The sequence below is a fragment of the Mangifera indica genome, chromosome 18 (assembly GCF_011075055.1).
Source record: "Mangifera indica cultivar Alphonso chromosome 18, CATAS_Mindica_2.1, whole genome shotgun sequence".
NCBI classification, from domain to species: Eukaryota; Viridiplantae; Streptophyta; class Magnoliopsida; order Sapindales; family Anacardiaceae; genus Mangifera; species Mangifera indica.
In genome coordinates this window covers 3,382,864-3,406,037 of record NC_058154.1, presented here as the reverse complement: position 1 = coordinate 3,406,037, position 23,174 = coordinate 3,382,864, and the positions used below count along the sequence as shown (strand labels likewise).

At 32.4% G+C, this 23,174-nt stretch overlaps 2 protein-coding genes and 1 non-coding gene across 3 annotated transcripts; 2 read left to right on the top strand and 1 right to left on the bottom strand.

The window, feature by feature from the left end:
- Positions 1–1,633: 1,633 nt before the first annotated feature.
- On the top strand, positions 1,634–2,519 carry LOC123202366 (wound-induced protein 1-like). Its single transcript, XM_044618257.1, has one exon. The coding sequence runs from the start codon at positions 1,842–1,844 to the stop codon at positions 2,346–2,348; it is 507 nt and encodes a 168-aa protein (XP_044474192.1). The 5' UTR covers positions 1,634–1,841; the 3' UTR covers positions 2,349–2,519.
- Positions 2,520–11,391: 8,872 nt separating this feature from the next.
- LOC123202266 lies at positions 11,392–20,652 on the bottom strand. The gene is made up of 24 exons (XM_044618092.1): positions 20,117–20,652; positions 19,959–20,030; positions 19,750–19,793; positions 19,540–19,651; positions 19,347–19,418; positions 18,911–18,973; positions 18,720–18,797; positions 18,549–18,641; positions 18,147–18,266; positions 17,653–17,739; positions 17,309–17,518; positions 17,174–17,221; positions 16,388–16,642; positions 16,073–16,179; positions 15,555–15,799; positions 15,098–15,166; positions 14,942–15,006; positions 14,619–14,788; positions 14,386–14,464; positions 13,656–13,911; positions 13,375–13,420; positions 12,830–12,938; positions 12,088–12,150; positions 11,392–11,815 (listed from the first exon to the last, which is right to left on the bottom strand). The coding sequence occupies exons 1-24, from the start codon at positions 20,429–20,431 to the stop codon at positions 11,735–11,737; spliced, it is 2,859 nt and encodes a 952-aa protein (XP_044474027.1). The 5' UTR covers positions 20,432–20,652; the 3' UTR covers positions 11,392–11,734.
- Positions 12,404–12,477, top strand: TRNAI-AAU. Its single transcript has one exon. It is a non-coding gene; the product is annotated as a tRNA-Ile (tRNA).
- Positions 20,653–23,174: the final 2,522 nt, after the last annotated feature.

The following is a 23,174-nucleotide window of genomic DNA, read 5'->3' as shown; positions in this document are numbered from 1 at the left end:
GAATTATGAAGGGATAAACCTGCTGGAATATTATTTATCTTGGTTGATCTCTTGCAGTACCCATTCGAAAATATTCACAAAGCATTCGCATCTACGCCAGTTAAAAGACTGTATAGATTGCTATCCACTCATCATCATGGTTTATATACTCCACCCGGGGTTGATGTGATGAAAGAGTCAGCTTGGGTCAATTGAAGGTGGATTTAATAAACCATTTAAAGTTAATTTTATCTCTTTAATTTTGTTTAAGGGTTAAATAAGCCTAGCTACAGACCACATAAGCCCTAACTGTTGATCTTCTTTTCGGCAGCTCTTCTTGGGGTTGATTTTGTCATTTCCAACTCCACTTGATGCCGAACTCCTCTTTGGTAGTTTCTTTCGATGTCGATCTTAGGGGGCGTTTAGTTTGGGTAATGTTTTATTATTAAATTATAAATATTACCTTGAAAATAAATTACTTAGAAGATTACTGGGTATAAATGATTACTATATTTGATAAAATTTGGTAAGTATAAATAATTATTGTGTTTGGTTAAAGGTAATAAAAAATTACTAGTAAATTATTTTACTTAAATACCCTTAAATATAATTATTTTTTAATATTTTTTATATTATTTGTCATATTAATTAAAAATAAATTTATTTTTATCTCAAAAAATTAATAAATAATACTATAATTATAATAAAATCAACATTACCTTGGTAATCTTTAAATACCTAAGTTGAGGGTGGTAATCTGTTATTTGCCATATCAATATTGGTAATAGGAGAATACTATAATATTTTATTATTGACAAACCAAATAATAGAATAAAAGATAGATTATCAAGGTAATGTTAAAAAACTAGAACCAAACGGCTCTTAACATTTTCATCTTTTCCAAGACTTAATCTTGTTATTTCTAACTTCTTCTAGTGTTGACTTTGTCACTTTCGAGAAGTCATTCCCACATTTAATTTGATAGTCCGCCTATGATTTGGGGTGACTTTTCCAATTGAATCCTGATTCAAAACAATCTAATGTCTAAAACTATTCAATCATCATCCAAAATTATTGCTGCTTTTTGTGGCCTATTCAAATTGAATGGATCAATCCAATCTAAATTTTAAAGCCACGTACGTCATATTTTTGGTGTTTATGGAAAGAACACCGATATATTTACAAATTTTAAGGTAACTTCCAGATAGTCAATTTGTTTGCGGAACTTCCCATATATAATTTGATAAAGAAATGTCACTTTTTTTTAATCATCCATATTAGGATTATTTATTTCTATAAATAATAACACGATCTAACAAATCAGTTACTTGAATAATTACCAAATTGGTTTTTTTTTTTTTTTTCAAACCAGGATTTCTCATTCGTTTACCAGGATTATATATTTCCCAATTTCTTGCAAACAAAATAGAAACCACCATAAGTGACAAATTCCGGAAAAGTCAATTTTTACCTGGAGATATAATCCTAAACAACCAAGGAATAAAAGATATTCCTGACTACAGCGAGGTTAGCACTTAGCATGACACTTAACATGAAGTCAAAAAGTTATCCCAATAACTTTTAAAAGGGTAAATCAGAATTTGTAGCTATCTGGCACAGGTGCTAAACTACAGACCTTCAATCGTTTGTCCCCAGAAAAAAGGTTCATTTACATAATTTTTTACATAATTGGAGCCAAAGATCTGCCATGTTATTAGAGGTGCCAAACTCCCAATCTTCCCTCTCAGTTTTCAGCTATAAATAGACATAGCCATATAGACGAATGAAGTCAAGCAGAAGCCTGGAGAACAAATTTATTCTCAGCTTTCTTCCGTGGAGTTTCTTTTGTTAACTTGGCAGAAATGGCCGTCAATTCCAACAATATTGAAACTCAGGTGCTGGAATCTGACACTGATATGAACGTTTACCCTGGAATCCAAAACCAGGCGATTGTGCAATCACTCTACAGGGCATTGGATGACGGGGACATGGACGCCGTGTCCAAGCTCTTAGCAAGCGACCTGGAATGGTGGTTTCATGGCCCTCCAAAATGCCAACACATGATGAGGGTTCTCACCGGAGAGTCGAGCCTGCAGGCCACTTTCAGGTTCGAGCCAAGAAGCATAGAAATGGTTGGTGATTCGGTCATTGCCGAGGGATGGGAAGGAGCAAAAGCTTATTGGGTTCACGTTTGGACTGTGAAAGATGGTCTGATAACACAATTCCGAGAGTACTTCAATACATGGCTCACCGTAAGGGACCTGCGGCCACCGCGTTGCGAAGTTAGACGAGTGAACCACACTTTGTGGCAGAGCCAGCCGAGGGATCTTGTACGCCGCTCGTTGCCTGGCGTTTTGCTAGCAATCTAGCTAGTGGCTGAAGAAGACAGGCCCTGACATTAATTAATGGACGGCCAAAAAAGACTTGTTCCCACGCAAGGTATATTGTAATCCACCTCATAACTGCTAACTTTCAAAAATTTAAAGTCTCATCCATCAACCAATTTTTGTTAAAATTTTCAAGTTAGGATTAAGGATAAAATCATCATTTTAATAATAATATTAAAAACACTAAAATTTTATTTGTTTCCCACCTTAGTTTTAAAAATTGATAACTTCCTCCTTGATCTCATATTCTAGTTTTGAAAAATGACATTTTTTCTCCAATTCTAGGATTTTATACTTTTTCAAGTTTTTCTTGCAGCTACCCTCAAAACTTTTTGAAACTTTCATTTCACCCCCAAAATCCTATCCCTTTGTTGGGTCTTTTTCGGTGACCTCTTCTCTCCATCTTTGGCCACCTATCTGCCCAAGATCAAATTGTCATTAGCCTAACATCCTTCTCAGGTGAGATAGTGAGGTGATTCTTCTCTGATGAGTGTGATTTCTCTGCGACCACTTCTCTATGATTTCTCAGCATTGCTGACAGACAGAGGAAGAAAGTGACGACTTGGTTTCTCTTGGAGTGGAGATCTCTTCGTGACATCATTCAGACAATTCATTTGGATTGAATCCAGATGAAATGACGAGTTTTGAAGTTGAAAGATGATGGGTTCTTGTTGGAGAGGTGAAGAGATGACAATGATGACAGTTTAGGATGGAAAAGAGAGGTCACTTATGGCCGGAGAGTGAAGAAAAAATAAACCTTAGGTTTATGAATGAAAATGCGACTTTTCAAAATTAGAAAACCTTTTCAAGGATAGTTTTTAAAACTTGGGCAAAAAAATGTAATAAATTATATATATTTTTAATAATATTATTAAAATGATGATTTTACCTTTAACTCTAATTGAAAATTTTAATAGAAATTGGTTTATGGGTGAAATTTTGGGTTTTTGAAAGTTAATGGATATAAGTTTGATTATACTATACCTTAGGAGGGACAGAGTGTTTTGGCCATTAATGGACCTATCTACCTGACTAAACTTTCTATATTAATTTTATGTGAACGTAAGCAATGTATTATTTTGCACGTGGGCATCTAGAATTATTGTTAAGAAGAATTAGTGATTATCATTTTATAACTTGAAAACCACAAGCAATTGAAGAGAGTTATCGTGGATACAGAGGTTGTATAATTCGGTTCAAATTATAAAATCAAATCAAATCATTTAAATATTACGGTTTGATTTATAAAACAATTTGATTTGAGTTGAAAAGTTTTAGAAAAATGATTTACGGATTGATTTGTGATTTGGATGGTTTCCAAACCAAATCAAACTATATTTTTTTAATAAATATATAGGTCGGATAACTATTTTTCACCTAAGGTTTGATGAAATGAAAAAATATCATCATTTATGCTTTAAAAGACAATTTTCTTGCCCATATGATAAATTTTTATAAAATTGTTGAAAAGAGAAAAAAGGCTTTCAAGCTAAGTAACACTTTATTTCTAAAATTTATAAAATAATTTTCACATCCCTAATTTATATTAATTTCAATTAACAATATGAAGAAATTTGCATGTATAGATAGTGGTCAATGACGAATAAACGCATGGTTGGAGGTGTTTTGTAATTTTTGAAAAATTTACAGTTGTTAATGTTTTCTCCAATGGGTTTTTGAGAATTCAAAAAAAGTTTGAGAGTGTTTTTGAAATTTTAAAAATTTAAATATCTCTTTTAATAATTTAAAAAATGATAATTACACTACCGAATGATTGAATATAATGGAACAAGTAGGGTTTATATCACTTGTTTTTTATATTTATTTCGTATATTATATGTATGTATTTTATTTCCATTTTATATGTGTATATCATAATATTTGAAGTAAATAATTTTTAATAGATTTAAACCGTAGTTTAAGTCAAACTAAACTGTATTTTTTTTAGTTTGATTTGGTTTGATTCTAAACCTAAAATGGTTTTGTTTGGCTTGAAATTTTTTTAGATTTTTTTTTTTTCAGTTTGATTCGAAAAAGTCTTTAAACCACACTAAAATGGATAATGCACACCCCTACATGGATATATTAAGGACTAACAAGTTGATTCGCTAGTTTGGCGGGATGAAGTTCAATTTAATTGTTTTGACCATTCAAAAGATACTGAGGTTTGAGATGTTTCAAACTTGATTTAATTGGTTTGCACTCTTACCATCTTTTATCTTTACTCTTTCCCACCCTCACCTAGAGTGTTAGATTCGATCTGGACCATTTGAACTCAAATTCAATTTTGGATTAGATGAGTTGAGTTCAAACCAAATATTAAACTTGTTTTCATACAACAAATTAAGTTTAAGTCAATCTGAACGATTTGAGTATTTGAGTTTGAATTAATTCAGATCAAATTTAAAATTAAATTATTTTCTAATTTAAGTCATTGACTCAAATTGATCTCAAGTTAATTTTTTGAATTCAACTTAATTTTAAACTAAGTCTTATTTGATTTTGATTTGAATTAAATCGTTTCTACTCATCCATCACAAATTTTAAGAACCCCTTTATGTGGAGGTACACTTAGATGGTACAACTTTGGGGTGTAATTAAGACAAGTTAAGCTAAGTAGTGTTTGACTCTACTCGATAACATAAAGGTAGAGCTTAAGACAGGATTGGTTAATGTGAGTTCAGTTCAATCAATTTTATTTAAACCCTTTGATGTTAAAACAATTACGTTTAAACTACATAAATGATATATTTATCAATTACTATTCATATTCAAGATAAGAGAGTAAAATTTTAAGAATGTAAATATCAAATTTGAAACTTTTAAAGGTTTTATTTTTAAATATTTTACCTTGACTAAATTGTGAACTCCTGAACTCATTGAACCAACCAACAACAAACTCAAGTAAAATATGAACTAAGTCAAACTTGAGTACCCTTGGTTTGAATGAAAATATGATGACTCAAGTTTGATTTGAGTTTGTCAAACTAAAATTAATAATAGATCGAGTTTGATTCAATTCCTAAGTTCGAAGTTCAAAATTGACTAAAGCAAATGACTCGAATTCATAGCTCATATTTTTTACTTGTATTTGAACTTGATTTATAATGATTTTGATGTAACAACTCTCTTAAGCATAAGTTCAACTCAATTTAAAATAAATTCTCATAAATTGAACTATACTCAAAGTTGACTTAAATGAATTCAAACTAAACTGAATTGAGTTAAATCGACTTTTAACACTAAGTTAACTTTGCTTGAATATACCTTTAAACTCGAGGTTTGAGCCACGAGTTTACACTCCTATGATATTGACTAAACTGAAAATCTCCATGTTCTCATTAACTTGTTTTGGAGTTTAAGGAGGAACCCACATTTTGGGTGGTTTCAATGTCAATTCTCAGCCTAACATTCTTACTTTGTGGCTGATTCAATTTCTATAATAGTACACCTCAAAAATTGTAACCAGCGTAGTCCATCCAAGGGGCCACCCATTAATGCGTTCTGTACAAATTTATTCTTGCTACTTTGAATGACCAAGTGTGTGTGTATGTGTGTATGTGTGTGTATATTATAGGAAAATTATTTAAAATAATATTTTTTTAATTATTTATATATTTTTATCCAATTTTTCATATTTATTATACATATATAATTAACATCTCAACTTAATACCATTTTTTTCTCATCTCCCTTAGCCCTCCTAACTTATTTTCATCATCAATCTCACTTAAAATTCACTTCAAAATGAAAGAGTTTTTGCATCAAAATAATCATAAATCAAGTAAGAAGCATTTTATTTAGTGGCGGCTCAGAAATAAAGCTTAGGGGGTTACAGTTAAAATGACACAAGTAAATTTTATATTAAAATAAAAATAAATATTTGTATTAATAAAACATTCATTAACTAATAAATTCATAATTGTTTTCGATGTGATTTCATATTTTGAAAATATTGTAGAATGATTTCATTATTAGTACTATCAAATACATCATTCTTTATATAAACAACCAATGTTGGATTCAAATTGAGTTAGTTCAGTCTCAAAAATTGATTTGGCTCAATTCAAATTTATTTAGTTCGAATTCAAGCCAAATTCGAGTAGAAAGATTCAATTCATTTTTTAAATCGAGTCTAACTTGAGCTTAGGTGTACAACTCAAGTTTGACTTGAGTTTATAGTTCAATTATGTAGTTTGGATTTGTGACTCAAGTTTGATATGAATTCATAGCTTGAATCAAATTAAATTTGTGGCTTGAATTCGTAATTCAAGTTTGTGACTCATTAAGAAAATAATATTGTTTTACCTAAATAATAAGAAAAATAATGTTGTTTTGCACATGAGCCATAAACTCGAACTATGAATCCAATCCACAAATTTGAGCCATTATAAATTTAAACTAAACTTAAGCTGAACCGAATCAAACCATTTTTATTCGAATCGATCTCAAGCTACTCTTAATTTTGACTCGATGAACTCAAGTTAAACTAAAACTGAAGTATTTTCATTTGAGTCAATCTTGAACCAAGGGGTGTTTACACCGTGATTTCATCGAAGTGATTTTCTTTCTTTTTCCAAAACAACCTTGACGTGATTTCATCTTTAAGGTGTATTGTAACAATTGTTTAGTTGGAATATGTGACAGAGGTGTTGAAATTTTAAACAATTAGTACTAACAGAAATTGAGAGAAAAGAAGTGTTAGCAACAACTTTCGTTTTTATTAGAGAGAGCAAGAGTAGAACTCTTTATTTTTTTCAAAATGGAGAGGGAGACATGTTATAATATACAATTGAAATTGATATGAAGAGTAAAATTGAAAAATTTTCTCAATTTGTCGATTTTTAAAATTGAAATTGATATGAAGAGTAAACTTGTGGACTTTTTTGACCCTACCTAAATCTGCCACTGATTTTATTATAATGTTTATTATTTTCTTTGAAGATTTGAAATTGAAAATTTAACATTTCATTATGTAATGATAGAATTCCACTTTGTTAATTTGCAAATTGTTGTTGTTTTCCTTCTTGTATTGTATTTAATTTAGTTATAAGAATGTTTATTTACATCAAATTTACATTAAAATGAAAGAATGTTTGAATTTGAGTTATAATTGGTGGAAAATTGAAAGAAAAGGAATTGTATTATATTTCTAGAAACAATAGGCAAGCAAGCGAGGGTTGGTGGGTAGGCAAAATATTTTTAAAATTTAAATTTTAAACAATTTGGGTTTATTTTAAAATATATAAAATTCTAGGGGGATTTTAAAATATGATAATTTGGGTTATCATAAGATGACAACATAAGGAGATACAATGGTGAAGAATCTACGTACGAGAAATTGGTTGAAACAATTTTTTCTTCAATCATTAACAAGTACCATATAGAAAGGGATGATAAAATGCCTAATTTGGAACAAAACGTTTTGGTTATTATAGAAAATTTAAGTTAGAAGTTTGTATATATTCAAGACTAATACATGATTAAGTGTTTTGTAAAGATTTAAAGTTTTACTTTTTTGTGCATGGTGACCTTTTTGGTTATCATAACCCTTTTTAAAGCTTCATGAACTTCCATAAACTTTACTAATGTACATTGTAGTCATTTTTAAGATTTAGATGACAACCATAGACCTTGCTTACATCATGTTAAACTTGTGCTATCCTAAATCAAGGAAATGCCCAAAAACATTTCCCTTAAATAACTGTCATTGTGTAATAAATAACTTTGCATGATGTTTCCTATCATCTCTTTGTGTCCCCATACTATTAATCACACTCTGAATTTATATGTATAATTGAAGTTCAATTCTCCTTCACATTAATTTATGATAAATATCTAAAAGAAAAAACAAACACTTTAAAATGATGAAACAAACATAAAACAAATAAAATAAGAAATTAAAGTCACATAAAATGAAAAAACAGTTTACTATATACAGTAACTTGTGAACAATAAACAATATTAGGTGGAGTTTGGCAAATGTAACTTTGTCCTTGCTAAGCATTTTACCAATCATTTTGTGCCCCAAACAATGGTAGACACAGTGGCAAATATTACTTTGCCCTTAACTAGGCATCTGGCTTATTATTTACCCCTTAAATAGAACCCAGGTATGGAGTAGATGTGACAGGCCTATTGTGTTTCGACATCAACAAAGTGAAAATTGTCCCATTCTTGACAAAAATCATCATTTCAGTAAATAAATCAGTCAAAAGATTAACCAGAAACAATATTTCAACATTTTACAGCCAATTTAAACTAAAAAACCATCAATTTGTTAATCAAAATTTGAAATGTAAACCTTACCAATGAAAAACCTATATTTTGCAACAACAATAATAGTTTCTACACTTAAATTACTTACTAAGCTAACAAATAAACCTATATTTTGCATCTAATTTTTGCTCAATTCTCTTGGTTGTTTGACTAATGTCCATAAGAACTTTGTTCTACGCCACGACATTTTGGGATTGCCAATTTAGATTAGATTTAGTAGGACTATCTTGCTCGATGCTACCATCTGGTTTGACAGCCTGTGGATTTTTAAACTTCCAAGCTTGAAAAATCTGCTAAGTTGGATTAATAATTTTTCCAAGGGTCCAAGATCACTGAATTCAAACATCTGAATTTTTGATAATGGCACGTACTCTGATTAATTGTATTTTAATAAAGCAGGTGGCAAAATAGGCTTCTTAGGATTCCATAGGAACATCCTTCTAGGTCGTCATTATAATGAGACAGATGGTTGTCATTTGGGTTTTGGACTTTTGGTTTGGATGCTGTGAAGACTGGAATAGCCTTTTTTTGTGGATCGGCAAACAGCAGGTTGATTGAATGACCTCGTAACTTGGTCAAAGTCAAGAGAATCAAAACTATCAGGTGAGAACCATCCTAAAGGAGGTTATTTAGAGATTTTAGCTAAAGGATCTCCTTTACCATAATAAACCATGAAATTATACTTTCCAAAAAGATTACCAAGTAAATCATATCTTGGAATGTTTGTTTTATATCTTTGCCAAAAAGGATCTTGAGTAGATCTTTTTTGGCTTTGGAGTCGGTTGTTGTTGGCATCGAGATAATCAAGACCGATTTGTGGGATGATTGGGATCAGATTACTCTATACATGAAATGCATCTATAACCAGAAGTGTCGGGATCACAAGGCTGGAATAGATATATGGTTTGCCCTTGAGGAGTAAAATCATAGACCTTTGGTTGCTCTTCATTAGACACTTCTTTACAAGAAAATTGAGTAGGAACACATAAAGTTGCGTTGCTATTGGCATCTTGTGAAGATGCAAAGGAAATAAATAATCTTCCACTTGAGGATCGATAAAATGTCGGATCAGTTGACTGTGATAGGATAGAAGCTAAAACACTTTAAGATTGAAGCTGCTTATAGGTAGCATACCATTTTTTGGGAATGAGTTCTTCTAATTTGTCTTTGGGCATCTACTTTGGGACCAAAGTGCAATATGATTTTCAGTAGTGTCAACATTAAGAAAAATGATATCATGAGTGTTTTTTGGTGTAGCAATGTCTAGGGAATGATTTTGGATTCGATACGCCATTTGGTAATGAATAGTAGCCATCAGTGTTTCACCTTGGGGAACAACGCTAGTAACTTGGACTTGAAATTTCAAGGTTTTACATAGTTGTGAATCTTGTAAGAACATACAAAAATTAGGAAACAGTGTCATCATGATTGTGCTAGCATTTAATGTAGTTCGAATAATGTCGAGATTGACATGTTCGAAATTAAGAAACCTGGTGTCGAGGAGTGTAATTCAGGAGGTTGTAAGGTGCCTTTTTTTTTTTTTCCATGAAATGTAAGAGCAAAATGGATAGCTCCAAAATGGAGGTGTGTGCATCCTTTAGATAGCCACTACTAGGTGAAATGAGCTAGATAATCAAGAATCACATATTGTTCTATTATTGAAGCTAAGAGTTAATAACTATTGAAAGAGGTACTCTGAATATACTCTTTAATTTTCACAGAGGAAGGATGGATAATAATATTAATGGTACGTTTAAAAACTGTGAGTGGTTTTAGATAAATATGGTGGGGATTAAGAAAAGTGAGATTGGTAATAGGAAGATGAGACTTAATATTTAAGTGCTTAATCTCGTAAGGACTATCCCACTTATACGAGAAGTGATGAGAGACGGTAGAAGTAGTATTATTAGGCAGTATCTATGTTTCTAATTGAGGATAGAGGGTTTTGCAAGCCATATGAAAGGATGCTTTTAGTTTCATGCCCACCTAGAAATACTGTAGAACCTTCCTTACAAGATGTTTACACAAGATTTGCACAATTTGGTTACTTTTGACTTCTTTTCACAAGATCCGGATTCTTGTTTGTCTTCTTAAAGATCATATGTTTCATATGTTTACTTACGTGTTATTTATATTATTAAAGCAACTTTACTAAAGTAGTCTCTACCTATCATATGAATTATTAAAAATATTTGTATTATTAGTCTATGTGTATGTACTATTGTCAACTCTTATATGCTTTTGCAAATCTATATAAATTGCCTCCCTTTCTTGTAGAAGGCAGAGAAGGAAAATCAAATAAAAAATCCTTTGTGTTATAAAATGTTTTTTGAGTAAACTCTCTCTCTTTTGGTTTTTTATGCAGATCTAAATTACTATCGTTCTCTCCTTCATATCCTATTATTCTTGGATATGAATATGCTTTGTACTTGTCTCTTATTAAGGATCTTATAAATCAAAAAATGATTCGTCGATCCTTTCTGGTTAATCCTATGAGTAGTCTAAATACAACGTCATGAAAGGATAGAGTGAATACATTCCAAACGGGACCGTAGGCTTCATAATAGGACCTCTCCAGCCTATTGAGTTAAAGAAAGGCACTGTTGGTCATACTTTGAAACCTTGGTCATCTCTGTTTCGATAATAAACTCTCAAATATACTTCGGCCTTGGTCTGAGTTGGGTTACCCATGCATGGATGTACGAGTTCTGAACCTTTTATTCATTTTATGACAAACGTGCACACATTTTTCACTTCGGAAATTATATATACTTAAAAGAAAACCTTCCAAATGACTTACATGCTTTTATCAAAAATGAAGGAACAAACAGACAAATACAGAAATGGCTGCACAATGGCAGTGGTGAAAGGTTTCTATTTAATTCAAACCATATAAATTACACGTTACTGATTATCCAAATTTCCACTAGAAAATGAAATCCAAACATAATTACAGCTTGTAATTTATTTAGTAACCAGATATTATAGCCACTCTGGAGACATGACAATTATTTGTTCATTTGCCAGTTGCGGAGAATGGACTAAGCCACCAATGTCTCCATAATAACCAGATCAAGCAGTCTACAAACTCACATGTACCTTTCTGATCCCAGATCAAGCAGCGTACGGAAGAACTGATGGGGATACATGGGAGGTTGCTCTGCTAGTGCCTGAGATGTGTAAAAACAATTATATATATGTTAGAAGCCATGTCAGTGGTATCATTGTGGGTTATATCTTTGTAAAAACTAACTATTACACTGTTATCTGAACCAGAATAATTTATCTCCGTAGTTGATTCTCATCTTTGCTAATTTCTGTGTAAGGTCACACAAGCTTGTGTTTACAAATAGAATGATTGAGACCAAGTTGAATCCCCGTTGGAACCAAACACAAATCTAAGATAATGGGACGTCATTTGAATTAGGAATCATAATATTACCTGATGTATCAGGACAGTCGAGGGAGTCATTCCAGGAACAGTATTCACCTCTATAATCAATACCTGAAAAAATGAAATTCACCAGAGCATAAATATGAAATCATTTCTTACAAATTATACACAAACAGATAGCTGAATCTAGATTGAAGTATCCAAGTTGTTCATCAAGAAACAAATTCACTTAAAAAATCTTGTCTTATCCAATCAAGCAGGTGCAGAGGAAGATTTAATCCACAGAGAAAATGATGGGGCTAGCATCCTTTCATTTGGACACAGGGAACATGGTATCTTATAAGAAATCTAGACCTAACCATATGGCCTATTAGCTCAGTTGGTTAGAGCGTCGTGCTAATAACGCGAAGGTCGCAGGTTCGAGACCTGCATGGGCCAAACTGACATATTTTTTACTTACCAAACATAATAACCCACATTAAGAGATGACATAAACCATCTCGTACACATTCATATTTCCTAATGTACACACTGGAATTATGACAATGGAGACCTAAAGCATATTGAAACTCCTAATTAGGAAAATTTGAACATAGCTTGTGACATACTATAATAATGCAAAGAATCCCATTGTTCCTTGAGCTAGTTATTGGGGTGGGAGAAACCCAATAAAACTTCTGATGGGCCAACAGATAATAAATAAAGAAGATAAAACATAAGCTTAGATAGTGCTCTAATTGTTGAAGTAAAAGGCAAACAATCGTCTTATCAATCACAGAAGTCAACATACCTCTCCACTATCAGCATTGACAAATGCATCAATTCTTGAAAATCCTTCTAATTGCAGAGTGTTGGCAATCAGTTCGATGTGTTGTTTACATTTCTCCAGAGTGTCATTACTAAATCAAAAAGACCAAAAAGAAGAAAAGACCATTCAACAACTGATCAAAACTTAACAAATTTTAAAAAGAAGGAATATAACCGAATGGAAGAGCTCACAACAGGGCCTTATACTATATAAAGCAACAAGCAGGAATTTATAGGACAAGATTTTCTATCTTGACAATCTATCCTCACTCAAGTTAATATGGGGAAATGAAAATTAACCATCTCAATTCAGTTTAAAATGATAGCACTAACATTGTGATTCCCATCAACTACAGAATGCATATCCTCTGTTTGACAGCCTAGAAGGAAATTTATGAATTCATACATTTTCAACCAGCCGGATCTGAGAAATGTGAATGAAAGCTTCTTTTAAGAATGAAATATGGCATAATAGAAGCATCCATAATACATATATGTAAATTCAAAGAGTGAGGGTTTTTTACAAACCTAATAATTGATGCTGGTGGTGGAGTGAGATTAATGCCAGTTCCACCTATAAAAAAAACATACGTTAATAAGTGAGAAACTACTTTCTATACAAAATATTCAGGTCCCATTTCCCCCCTTTTTTCTTTGAAACAGACGAGGCATGTACATTGTGTAAGATACAAAAATCTAGTGAAACTCCAGAGATATGATAGAAATGTTCTCATCCTTATTGATATAGAAACACATAGTTTGATGACTTGGAAAAGATTAAACCATAAAAAAAAGTGAATGAAATGCACCTTGAAATTTTTCCTCAAGTGATAAGATATCACCACCTTCTTTGACAGTAACACTGGGTGTCAATGAATGCATTGATTGACGTTTTCCTATAACACCAACTGTAACTTCTACCCATCTACTGTCTCCTTTCCACAATAGGCGATTTGCATTCTCATTTGTTGATTTAGATGAAAACACTATCTCATCAGTCTCAATAAAAGGTTCAAAGATCACAAGCTCTGGAGGAGGGTTTGGCATCTCAATCATTCCATGTGCCTAGAAAGTATTCAAAAAAGAAATAGACAGTCATAAGATAAAAACTTGCAGATGTTATCATGGACAAAATGTTTTGGACAACTTCTCATTTTTCCCCTTTTTGGACAACAAAAGATAATACATATGGTCAACATTTAAAAGAAGTGCGCATAATAGAGGAGATACTCAATATCTCATTTATAGAGTATGCTTGTAAAAGAGTCAAATGTGCGTAAGATATTGTTCATCTATATCAGAGACTTGACAGAAGCCGCAACAATTCTATTTTTCCCAACTGTTAAACTTTTTTTTATGGTAAGTTTCCCTGCTGTTAAACTTGCTAATTATTTTGAATTGGCATTTGCGATTAACACTATTGTTAAAAATAAAACATAGACCTTAGGTTGATAATTAGTAATCTATCTTCTGACAAGAAAAGGGTATGAACTATTTTGAATGAGGCAGCATGAAAGAAGAATATCCAGGCTTCTATACCCTTGAAAAACTATTAGGAGGAATTCGTAGAAGACACTCCTCCAATGCTTTTACATATACTGCAATATCCTCTGCAGAGCTGCATGAACAAAAGAATACACAGGACATAAATTAAAGCAATTATAAAAGAGAATTATCATAGATATATAAGATACTGGCTTGAGAAATGACAAATCCACAAGCATCACAATCATTTGACAACAGCGACAGGTCAGAAAGAAGAAATAACCAACCATAATCTTGCAACACCAGTTGAGCATCCGTCCCTTGCTGGTTTAACACATAATGTTTCACACTGCAGCTTAGAGGTCAACTCATGCCAAATCTCAGCTATGGGTATATTCAATAGATCCTCCTTCTTCCTCACATCTTTATTTATCGTAAGTACTCCTTTGTCAGCTAGCTGTTATTTTCCACAGAAATTTGCTTGAGTTTATAAAGCCATTGTTAGGCTAATTCCTATAAAGTTCACTATTCAGATATAGGGTTATCCAAACAAATTAATAATTGAAGTGATTTCAAGAAAGGACACCATAAATATAAGTGGTTACCATACATGATTAAGTTCTAATGATGTTGCAACTTTGTCCATACAAGTTTTAGAAGCCATAACACCAGGACCTTCATATGAAAGGAAACAATAAAAGAGAGAAAGAGAAAATAAGTAATTTTATAAAGAAAAACTTATTGCTTTCCAAGTAAGAGAATATACCTGTATAAGGAACTCCTTTTGCCTCCAACAACGCTTGAAGAGTACCATCTTCACCGATTCCCCCATGAACTGTAGATAACATTGGTTTAGCTCATAATGGGGAAAAAGAAAAAAACGCAGGAGATGAAGAAAAATGCTTTGGTTTGTGTGTATCAGCTGTTGCAATAGGTTGAACAGATTTTGCTATATCAATCATGTTCTTCCTCTTAATAACTTAACATCAGTCCCAAAACCTCACTTTTCACTGAGAGGATGTTACAGTTACAGTTACAGGATATGTGAAATTCCACAAGACTACACTCACATTAGAATTGTAATAGAATATCTTCTTGATGTCATACAAAAGGCTTGAGACCAAATCTTGCCTTCATTAGGGATTGGGAAGGTTAAGAGAGTAAAAATGTCTAACTAATTGTGTATCGGAATCAAGGAAAAGAAGAAGGAGATAGAATCTAACCTGCAATAAAAACTGTTGCCTGAACATCCTTGGCAATCTGGATCCACTCCTCCAATGAAAATCTCTTAGGCAGTTCATCAGGTATATCAAACCCTTTAAACCAACTGTATTTCTTCAAACCTTCCATCAGATTATTCATCACTTGGCTCCTTAAGTGAGACGTGAATGCAGCCCGAGCCGGTTCAATTGCTTCAATGCATGCAGCAAGGACTTCCTCTGTGGTGTGTCTCAGCACAAGAGAGTAACTGCATTTTTTTTTTTTTTTTTTTTAAGAAGAGAAAGAAAATAGTGTCATGTTGTAATAATGTAATAGAGATGGTGAGTGTAAGCGCAAAACCCAATAGTTGTTGAATTTCTAAAGATACTAAAATTTACTAGTAATGAAGAGCTCTAGAAAGCAAAATGGAAAATCCACAAAAGCAAGATGAAATATTTAACTGACAGAGTGATAAAATTCACAAATACGCTAAATAGGGCATCCTTAATAACAAATCCAGAAGACTGAAATCTGTACTTACGGCAGTGACCAGACCTCTCTGGAGCTTACATCAGAATCCTTTTTTTCAGGATCTATCCCAGATGAATAGTCAATCGAAGGAGCAAGCAAACAAGGAGTTACTTCAATCTGCAGATAAAGAATATTTTAAAGTTCAGACTATATCATGTCTATAGACTTCAATTAGAAATAAAAACTTCAACAGCTTAAGGGGAAAAAACTGTTAATATAGTCAGATTCTCAAGGATAGATCTTTAACCGATTCTCATTAAAATTTTGAGTCTATTAACCAACATGTAAAGCAGACAAGTACATAGCCAAGATTTCTTAAACTTACATCATCAAATCCCAGCAAATTGAGCCATACATTTGTTCCGCTCATAAGGGATACTTGCCGTTCTGAAGTGTCCCCCCCAAATATGACAAAAACCTTACAACAACCTTCACGTTTATTGAGTGCTTTAGTAAGATGTGCAGCATTTGATTTACTAGGCAAATGACTTGACAAACTATTGTTTGATGCAAGATTGGGAAATCTTGAGCAAGCACGATGAATCACAGTTCGAAGAATGTTTGAATGAGAAAATCCAACCTGAACATGAGAAGGTATCTTTCTGAGGAACAGGGCAGGTTGGAAAACAATGGATGATACATAAAACTTAGGATAGAGTGTATTGAACAAGAAAAAGATGACATATACAATAAATTTAAGGAAAAAGCAAATGAAACATTTATTAGCAGAGCACACAGTTAATCCTCCTCAAACCTAAGGTTATGATCTGAAAACTTTCAAATAGGACAAAAATGTTTTGAACTCACACACTCCATACCTCAAATATTTTGCAGCATTAATTACAATGTGAAAAGAAGCTTTATGATATCATTTTGTGGTGGTTTCAAAGGCCGTATGTTATGCAACTTCAAATAGGATGCATGCAACTGAATTTCACCAGAGGAAAGTTATCAAAGGATCATTAAAATGCACATTTCATCAACCGTGCAAGTATATGTACTGGCCAAATGGCAGGTTGTGATATATTTTTACTTCAAATCAATTTAGAACCCATGATAACAACTTTGAATTTGACCGGACTGTTATAAAATTTTCAAACTTCCAAGTTACCTTTGATGCTTGCTGAAATAAGAAGCTTGTCTGTTCCATCCCACTAATCTGAAATATGGAGTTAGCATTGATAAGAGTCATATAAGGAGAGTCAATGACAGAATCAGAGTGAAAAAGTTAAGAGATTCATCTCACCAGGTTAATGTCAGTAAATAAAATTGTACCCGATTCAGTCCTCCCATATTTGTTTTCTGAAGATGAAAATATATGAGTGGTAGAAGGCAAAAACCATCCATCAATTCGAGCAAAATCACGTAGTCCAAGCCGTTTGAATAACAGGGATGCACCTTCCTGAATACTTTTAATTATGTCAACAGGAAAACGAGGCGGAGTGTGATAAACAACCTGTGTAAGTACATAAGCTTCTTTCAGAATCAGAAAGATGAAGGCATAATGTCAGTGAATTATATCACATATCACAAATTGAAGAGTAGAGGCATGATCACAGTAGGAAATCCATGGATGCTGTGCATTTGTACCTGTTGTGTCGGAAGATATTTCCTCCGATAATTAAAAATTGCATCCTTCTCCCTTACATCACCACTGCCATGAAATTGAAGCTCCACCTGGCCATTGATGTCACTTTATTATTACTCAATCATTCATTAGGCTAAGATAAATTACCATTCATCATGTAAAACCTGGGATATGAGCTAAATACAATGACAATCACAAAATAAATAATATATCTCATTGCCTTCATAAATTAATTTGTTTATTGTTCTTACTTAGCAAAAAGGCAATAAGCAAGAGTCTCTATTGTTAAACTTGATATTGGAACTGTTAAACTTCCATAAAATGTCACTAGTTAATTCTATTTGCAAAAATAGCAAAGTTAAAAGCATCCAAATGTACAGTAGTCACAAGCAAACAATGATATAGCAATTGCTCAAGCTTTATAATTAAAATAATAATAATTTTTACATCCATGTATGTATTCTCAAATGCAAATAGGGATTTATAGTGACAGTACCTCAGTTGGCAGTAAAACAACAGGATGGCAATCAAATCCAGACCCCACATCAAGGACAATGGACGTAAACTCACTCCCTCCCTCAAGAAATATTTCAACTAGAACTCGATCATCAATCCCCTATAAAAATATAAAGAACACATGATTCATAAGGTAGCATCAAAAAGACCTTCTGATACAACGTAACTGCAAAAGATTTTCAGAAAAATCTTCAGCAGAACTAAAAATCATGATAAAGGAAAGGAAGCTTGTGCTTTAACTTATTGGGAAAAGAGAAAAATAGTGGCAATTCAAATAAATGTTAACTGGTTACTCTTCATATCAAATTGGTCCCATTATTAGTTTATTAACAATGAATCTCTGAAACATGTATTAACAATAGGCTTGATCAAATTCAAGTACCTTTAAAATAATTTCTGTAGCTTTTGTAAGGGAATCAGTGACACCATATGCAACTGTAACACCAATGCTTGATCCAGCAACCGCTGGTTTTACCTAACAAAGATATATAAAGTCAAGATCTGAATTTTATCAATGTGTATTAGGGTCCAAAAACAATGAAATGTGCCTCACCACAACTTTCCCTGAGATAGGATCCAAATGGTTTTTCATAAACCACTTTGATAATTCAGATTCGTTCACTTCACTTCCCTACATGCCAATAGAAAAAACTGTAAGCATACAGATTTAATAATCAAAATCATTAATTACTTATTCTTCTTTTCAATAAGATATAAGAGAATGTATTATATTAAAAAAAAAACCTGCACTAAGAAACTAGGTACTGTTATGAATCCTTGTTTGCTGAGCTCCAAGGAGGCATTGTACTGCCAACAGATGAAGGGACACTATGTTAGTAACATCTTGTCAAGCAATAGCTAATTTTGACACCAGTAACTATATAAAATTGAAGATCTCCTCATGCAAAGGACAAAATGCGCCTTGATTTGAAAAGACAGAAAATGTACCCAGAAGTTCTGCAGAAAGTCTCCATATTCAATAGCCCTATATTGATTAATGATACTGATATAAAAAACCAGCTATCTCAGTATCTCCTCAACAAAACCAATGAGTGTAAGATCTGCTATGATGTTTTAGAAGAAACAATAACTCTATTCTAGAACTCAGTGCTCAAATGCACCTCATAAATCTATATGAAAACTAAAGTTTTGAAAAGATCAAGAATAAAGTTACTTCTACCTTATCAAATGCTTGACGACACTCCCTTGATCTTGTGCCAACAAATGGAACATTATATTTTTCCAGCAGTTCCTGAATAAGCAGTCAAACATAACAATATCATCTAAAAGTAAAAACCTCTCAAAAAATATCAAGTACACATGGAAGTCTGTGTGCCAGTGTATCATGAACAGAGAATTATATAATGGTAAACCTGAATGCCACCATCTTCACCAAATCGACCATGTATGGCAGGAAATACAATATCTACAGACTCAGCAAGATGTTCCGCAAATTCAGATAACGACCCAAAACCTTGGGCAAGGCTGTATAGAAGAACAAAACCGATCAGCATCTTCACATTTTCACTTCTCAATTAACCTAAACCCCTAAATCTCCAACAACTACCATAAAAGTAGCTTACCTTTCAAGTTTAAAATCAAAATCTGCAGGTGTATTTGAATATACCTAATAATAAGACTTCAGAATTAGTAACATATACATTAGTTACTTAGAACTGTTACTTAGTTGATCTTTTTTGTGCGTAAGTTACTTCTTTGATCTTAATTAAAATATTGAATGCAAATTTAAAACAAGAGTGCAAATTTTTTCATGCTAAAATATTGAACAAACCTGAGCAGATGAAATTGCGTAGGCATTGAGATCACCGTCAATGTAATAGCAACTCACATGCAAATCATCTCCCTTTTCAAATCAAAACTGGAACTGTTAATAATTGGCAATTTAATTAAATTATAATTACCTTTAAAAAAAAGTGTAAAACAGACTACTTTTATGTGATCAAGCACTGATCTAGCTGAGTTAAGAGAAATTCCACGCTCAGCAGAAGGACCTCCACAAACGAGACCGACTTTCAAAACCCTACCACGTTCTTCCTTCTCCACAGTTCGATCTTCCAACACCTCAGTACCACTGGCCCGCGAAACTCCAACTCCTAAACTTGCCATTTTTGAAGAATAATAAAAACTCTTCAACTTCTGATTCAAACTCAAGAATTTAGCTGAACGGAAAGGGCGTGAGACAACGGCGTCGTTGCAATCGCTGCGAAGTAAGGTTAGGCTTGAACCGAAGGTGATTGAAGCCATTGGATGGTTAAGTAGAAGTGTTAAAGGAAGTATGATCAGACAATGACATGTTTCGTTATGTACACAAATATACAAGAGTGACAGTAGAGACGAAAGTGACGACGGTAGTTGAACTTGGCTCTAAAAAATTAGTTTCAGGCGGCAATTGACGCCACTTTAGGAAGTGCGTGTTCGTCATTGGCCATTGGCGATGTCGTCTTGTGGTTGTGTCTGTTTTGTTGACTGTAGTTTAGTCCGAGTAATTAATTAACGGAAATTTCGATAATGATTAACTGGATTAGGTACACTAATGATGTAATAAAACAAATTTCTCTAATTATGAAAATTATATCTAAAGATTATAAAATTATTTAGAAAAAGGGTTGGACCCTAAGAGAGGTAAGTTGTCTCCGAAGTTGCCCCATTTTGAATTCGCTTTGAGAGAATTTGAATTGAATTTGAATTAAGAAAGTTGATTCATTTTTTAAATTAAATTGAATTTAAATTTAAAAAAATTCAATTTGTAAATCTGATGGAAACTTGATTTAATTTGAGTTTAACAAGAGGCTTAATTTGAATCATGTCAAATAATTATTAAAACGATGTCATTCTGTAATTGAGTCATAAACTCAAAAAACCAATTCAAACCACAAGTTATAAACTCAAATCAAGTTTTAAATTTTAAACTTAGAATTGGATTAAACTCAAAGTTACCTTAACTTTAATTCGATAAGTTTCTATTGAACTTAAATCATTTTATTTTATTTTTTGTTATAATCAGACTCAAATCAAAAGATATTTAAATTTAGCTCAATTCATATTCACTCTCCTAATTTAGATGTGAAATTATACTAACTATATAATTCTTACATATCACTAAATAGATCGAATTATTTCTCCAATGATAACACTTTCCCTTCTTCAATTTTAAAAACAATTTTTTCATACCCTACTAAGTGAAAACGAAATGTTCTTTAATTTTTAGAATAAATATATTAAAAAGATAAAATATAGGCCAAACGACTATTTCCCACCCAAGGTATGCTGTAATGACAAGTTTCCCCCCTTTAACTATGGAAATACCAAACACCCACCCATGGCCAGTTAAATTTAACAGAACCCTAACGCCTGAAAATTTTATCTCCTTTTGCCCCCCTAAAGTTTGAAAACAAAAATTTCCCCCCAGCCTAAGTTTAAGAAAATGGCAGTTTCACCCTAGGGTTTGGTTTTGAAATCTCCGGCGACCTCTCCGGCTCCGTTGCCGACGGCTTCTCCCTCCCGAAGAATCCTCTCCTTCCGGTGATCGGTTTCCTCCCATTTGGAGGCCCGATCGTCGTCGGAAAAGCGGTGGGAGACGAAGAACTTCGTCGGGGAAGACGAAGTTCTTCGTCTTCCCAGACGAAGACGAAGCCGTCGTCTTCATTTGGGAAGACGATCGGCTTCCCAGGGAAGACAACCGTCTTCTTCTGGGAAGACGATCGTCTTCCCAGACGAAGACGACGGCTTCGTCTTCGTCTGGGAAGACGAAGAACTTCGTCTTCCCCGACGAAGTTCTTCGTCTCCCACCGCTTTTCCGGCGACGATCGGGCCTCCAAATGGGAGGAAACCGATCACCGGAAGGAGAGGATTCTTCGGGAGGGAGAAGCCGTCGGCAACGGAGCCGGAGAGGTCGCCGGAGATTTCAAAACCAAACCCTAGGGTGAAACTGCCATTTTCTTAAACTTAGGCTGGGGGGAAATTTTTGTTTTCAAACTTTAGGGGGGCAAAAGGAAATTATATTTTAGTTTATTTTTTAATATTATAGAGAAAATGACAATTTTACCCTTAACCCCGTTACTTTTAACTGGCCATGGGTGGGTGTTTGGTATTTCCATAGTTAAAGGGGGGAAACTTGTCATTACAGCATACCTTGGGTGGGAAATAGTCGTTTGGCCTAAAATATATTTACTACTTCCTTTATTTGTTAAAGCTAAATTCTCTTTATTCTCTAAAATTTTATTAAATATATTTTTATTTTTAATTTATATTACTTTTTATAATTAATAATACAAAAATTAAAATAGCCCTTAACAATAAAAGGACGTTTGGTTTGGATAATATTTTATTATCAAATTAGAAAATTACCTTGAAGATATATTATTTAGAAAATTACTGAGTATAAATGATTATTATGTTTAATAAAATTTGATAGACATATATAATTATTGTGTTTGATTAAAGATAATAAAAAATACTAGTAAATTATTTTACTTAAATGTCTTTGAATATAATTATTTTAAAATATTATTTTATATTATTTGTTATATTAATTAAAAATAAATTTATTTTTATCTTAAAAAATTAATAAATAATAATAATATAATTATAATAAAATTAAGATTACCTAGAACCAGACAACTCTTTAATGTCATCTATTATTATTATAATTGTATTAGATGAATGTGATTATAATTAAAATTATATCATTCTAATGTGATTGTAATCATAATTTCAATTATAATTAATGCAATCATGGTTTTGGGATTTGAAGGGATTAAAGTTTTAATTTTTTTTAATTAAATATAAAAATCTCAATAATAAATTTTTAAGTGGGCAAATAATATATATATATATATATATATATATATATATATATATATATGTAATTAATTATATATTAGTTATATTTTTTAAAAACTAACTAAAAATATTATTTGATCATTAAAATTAATATTTGAATTTTGACCCAAAAAACCCTTTTAAAAAGTTTGAAGGTGGGAAAGTG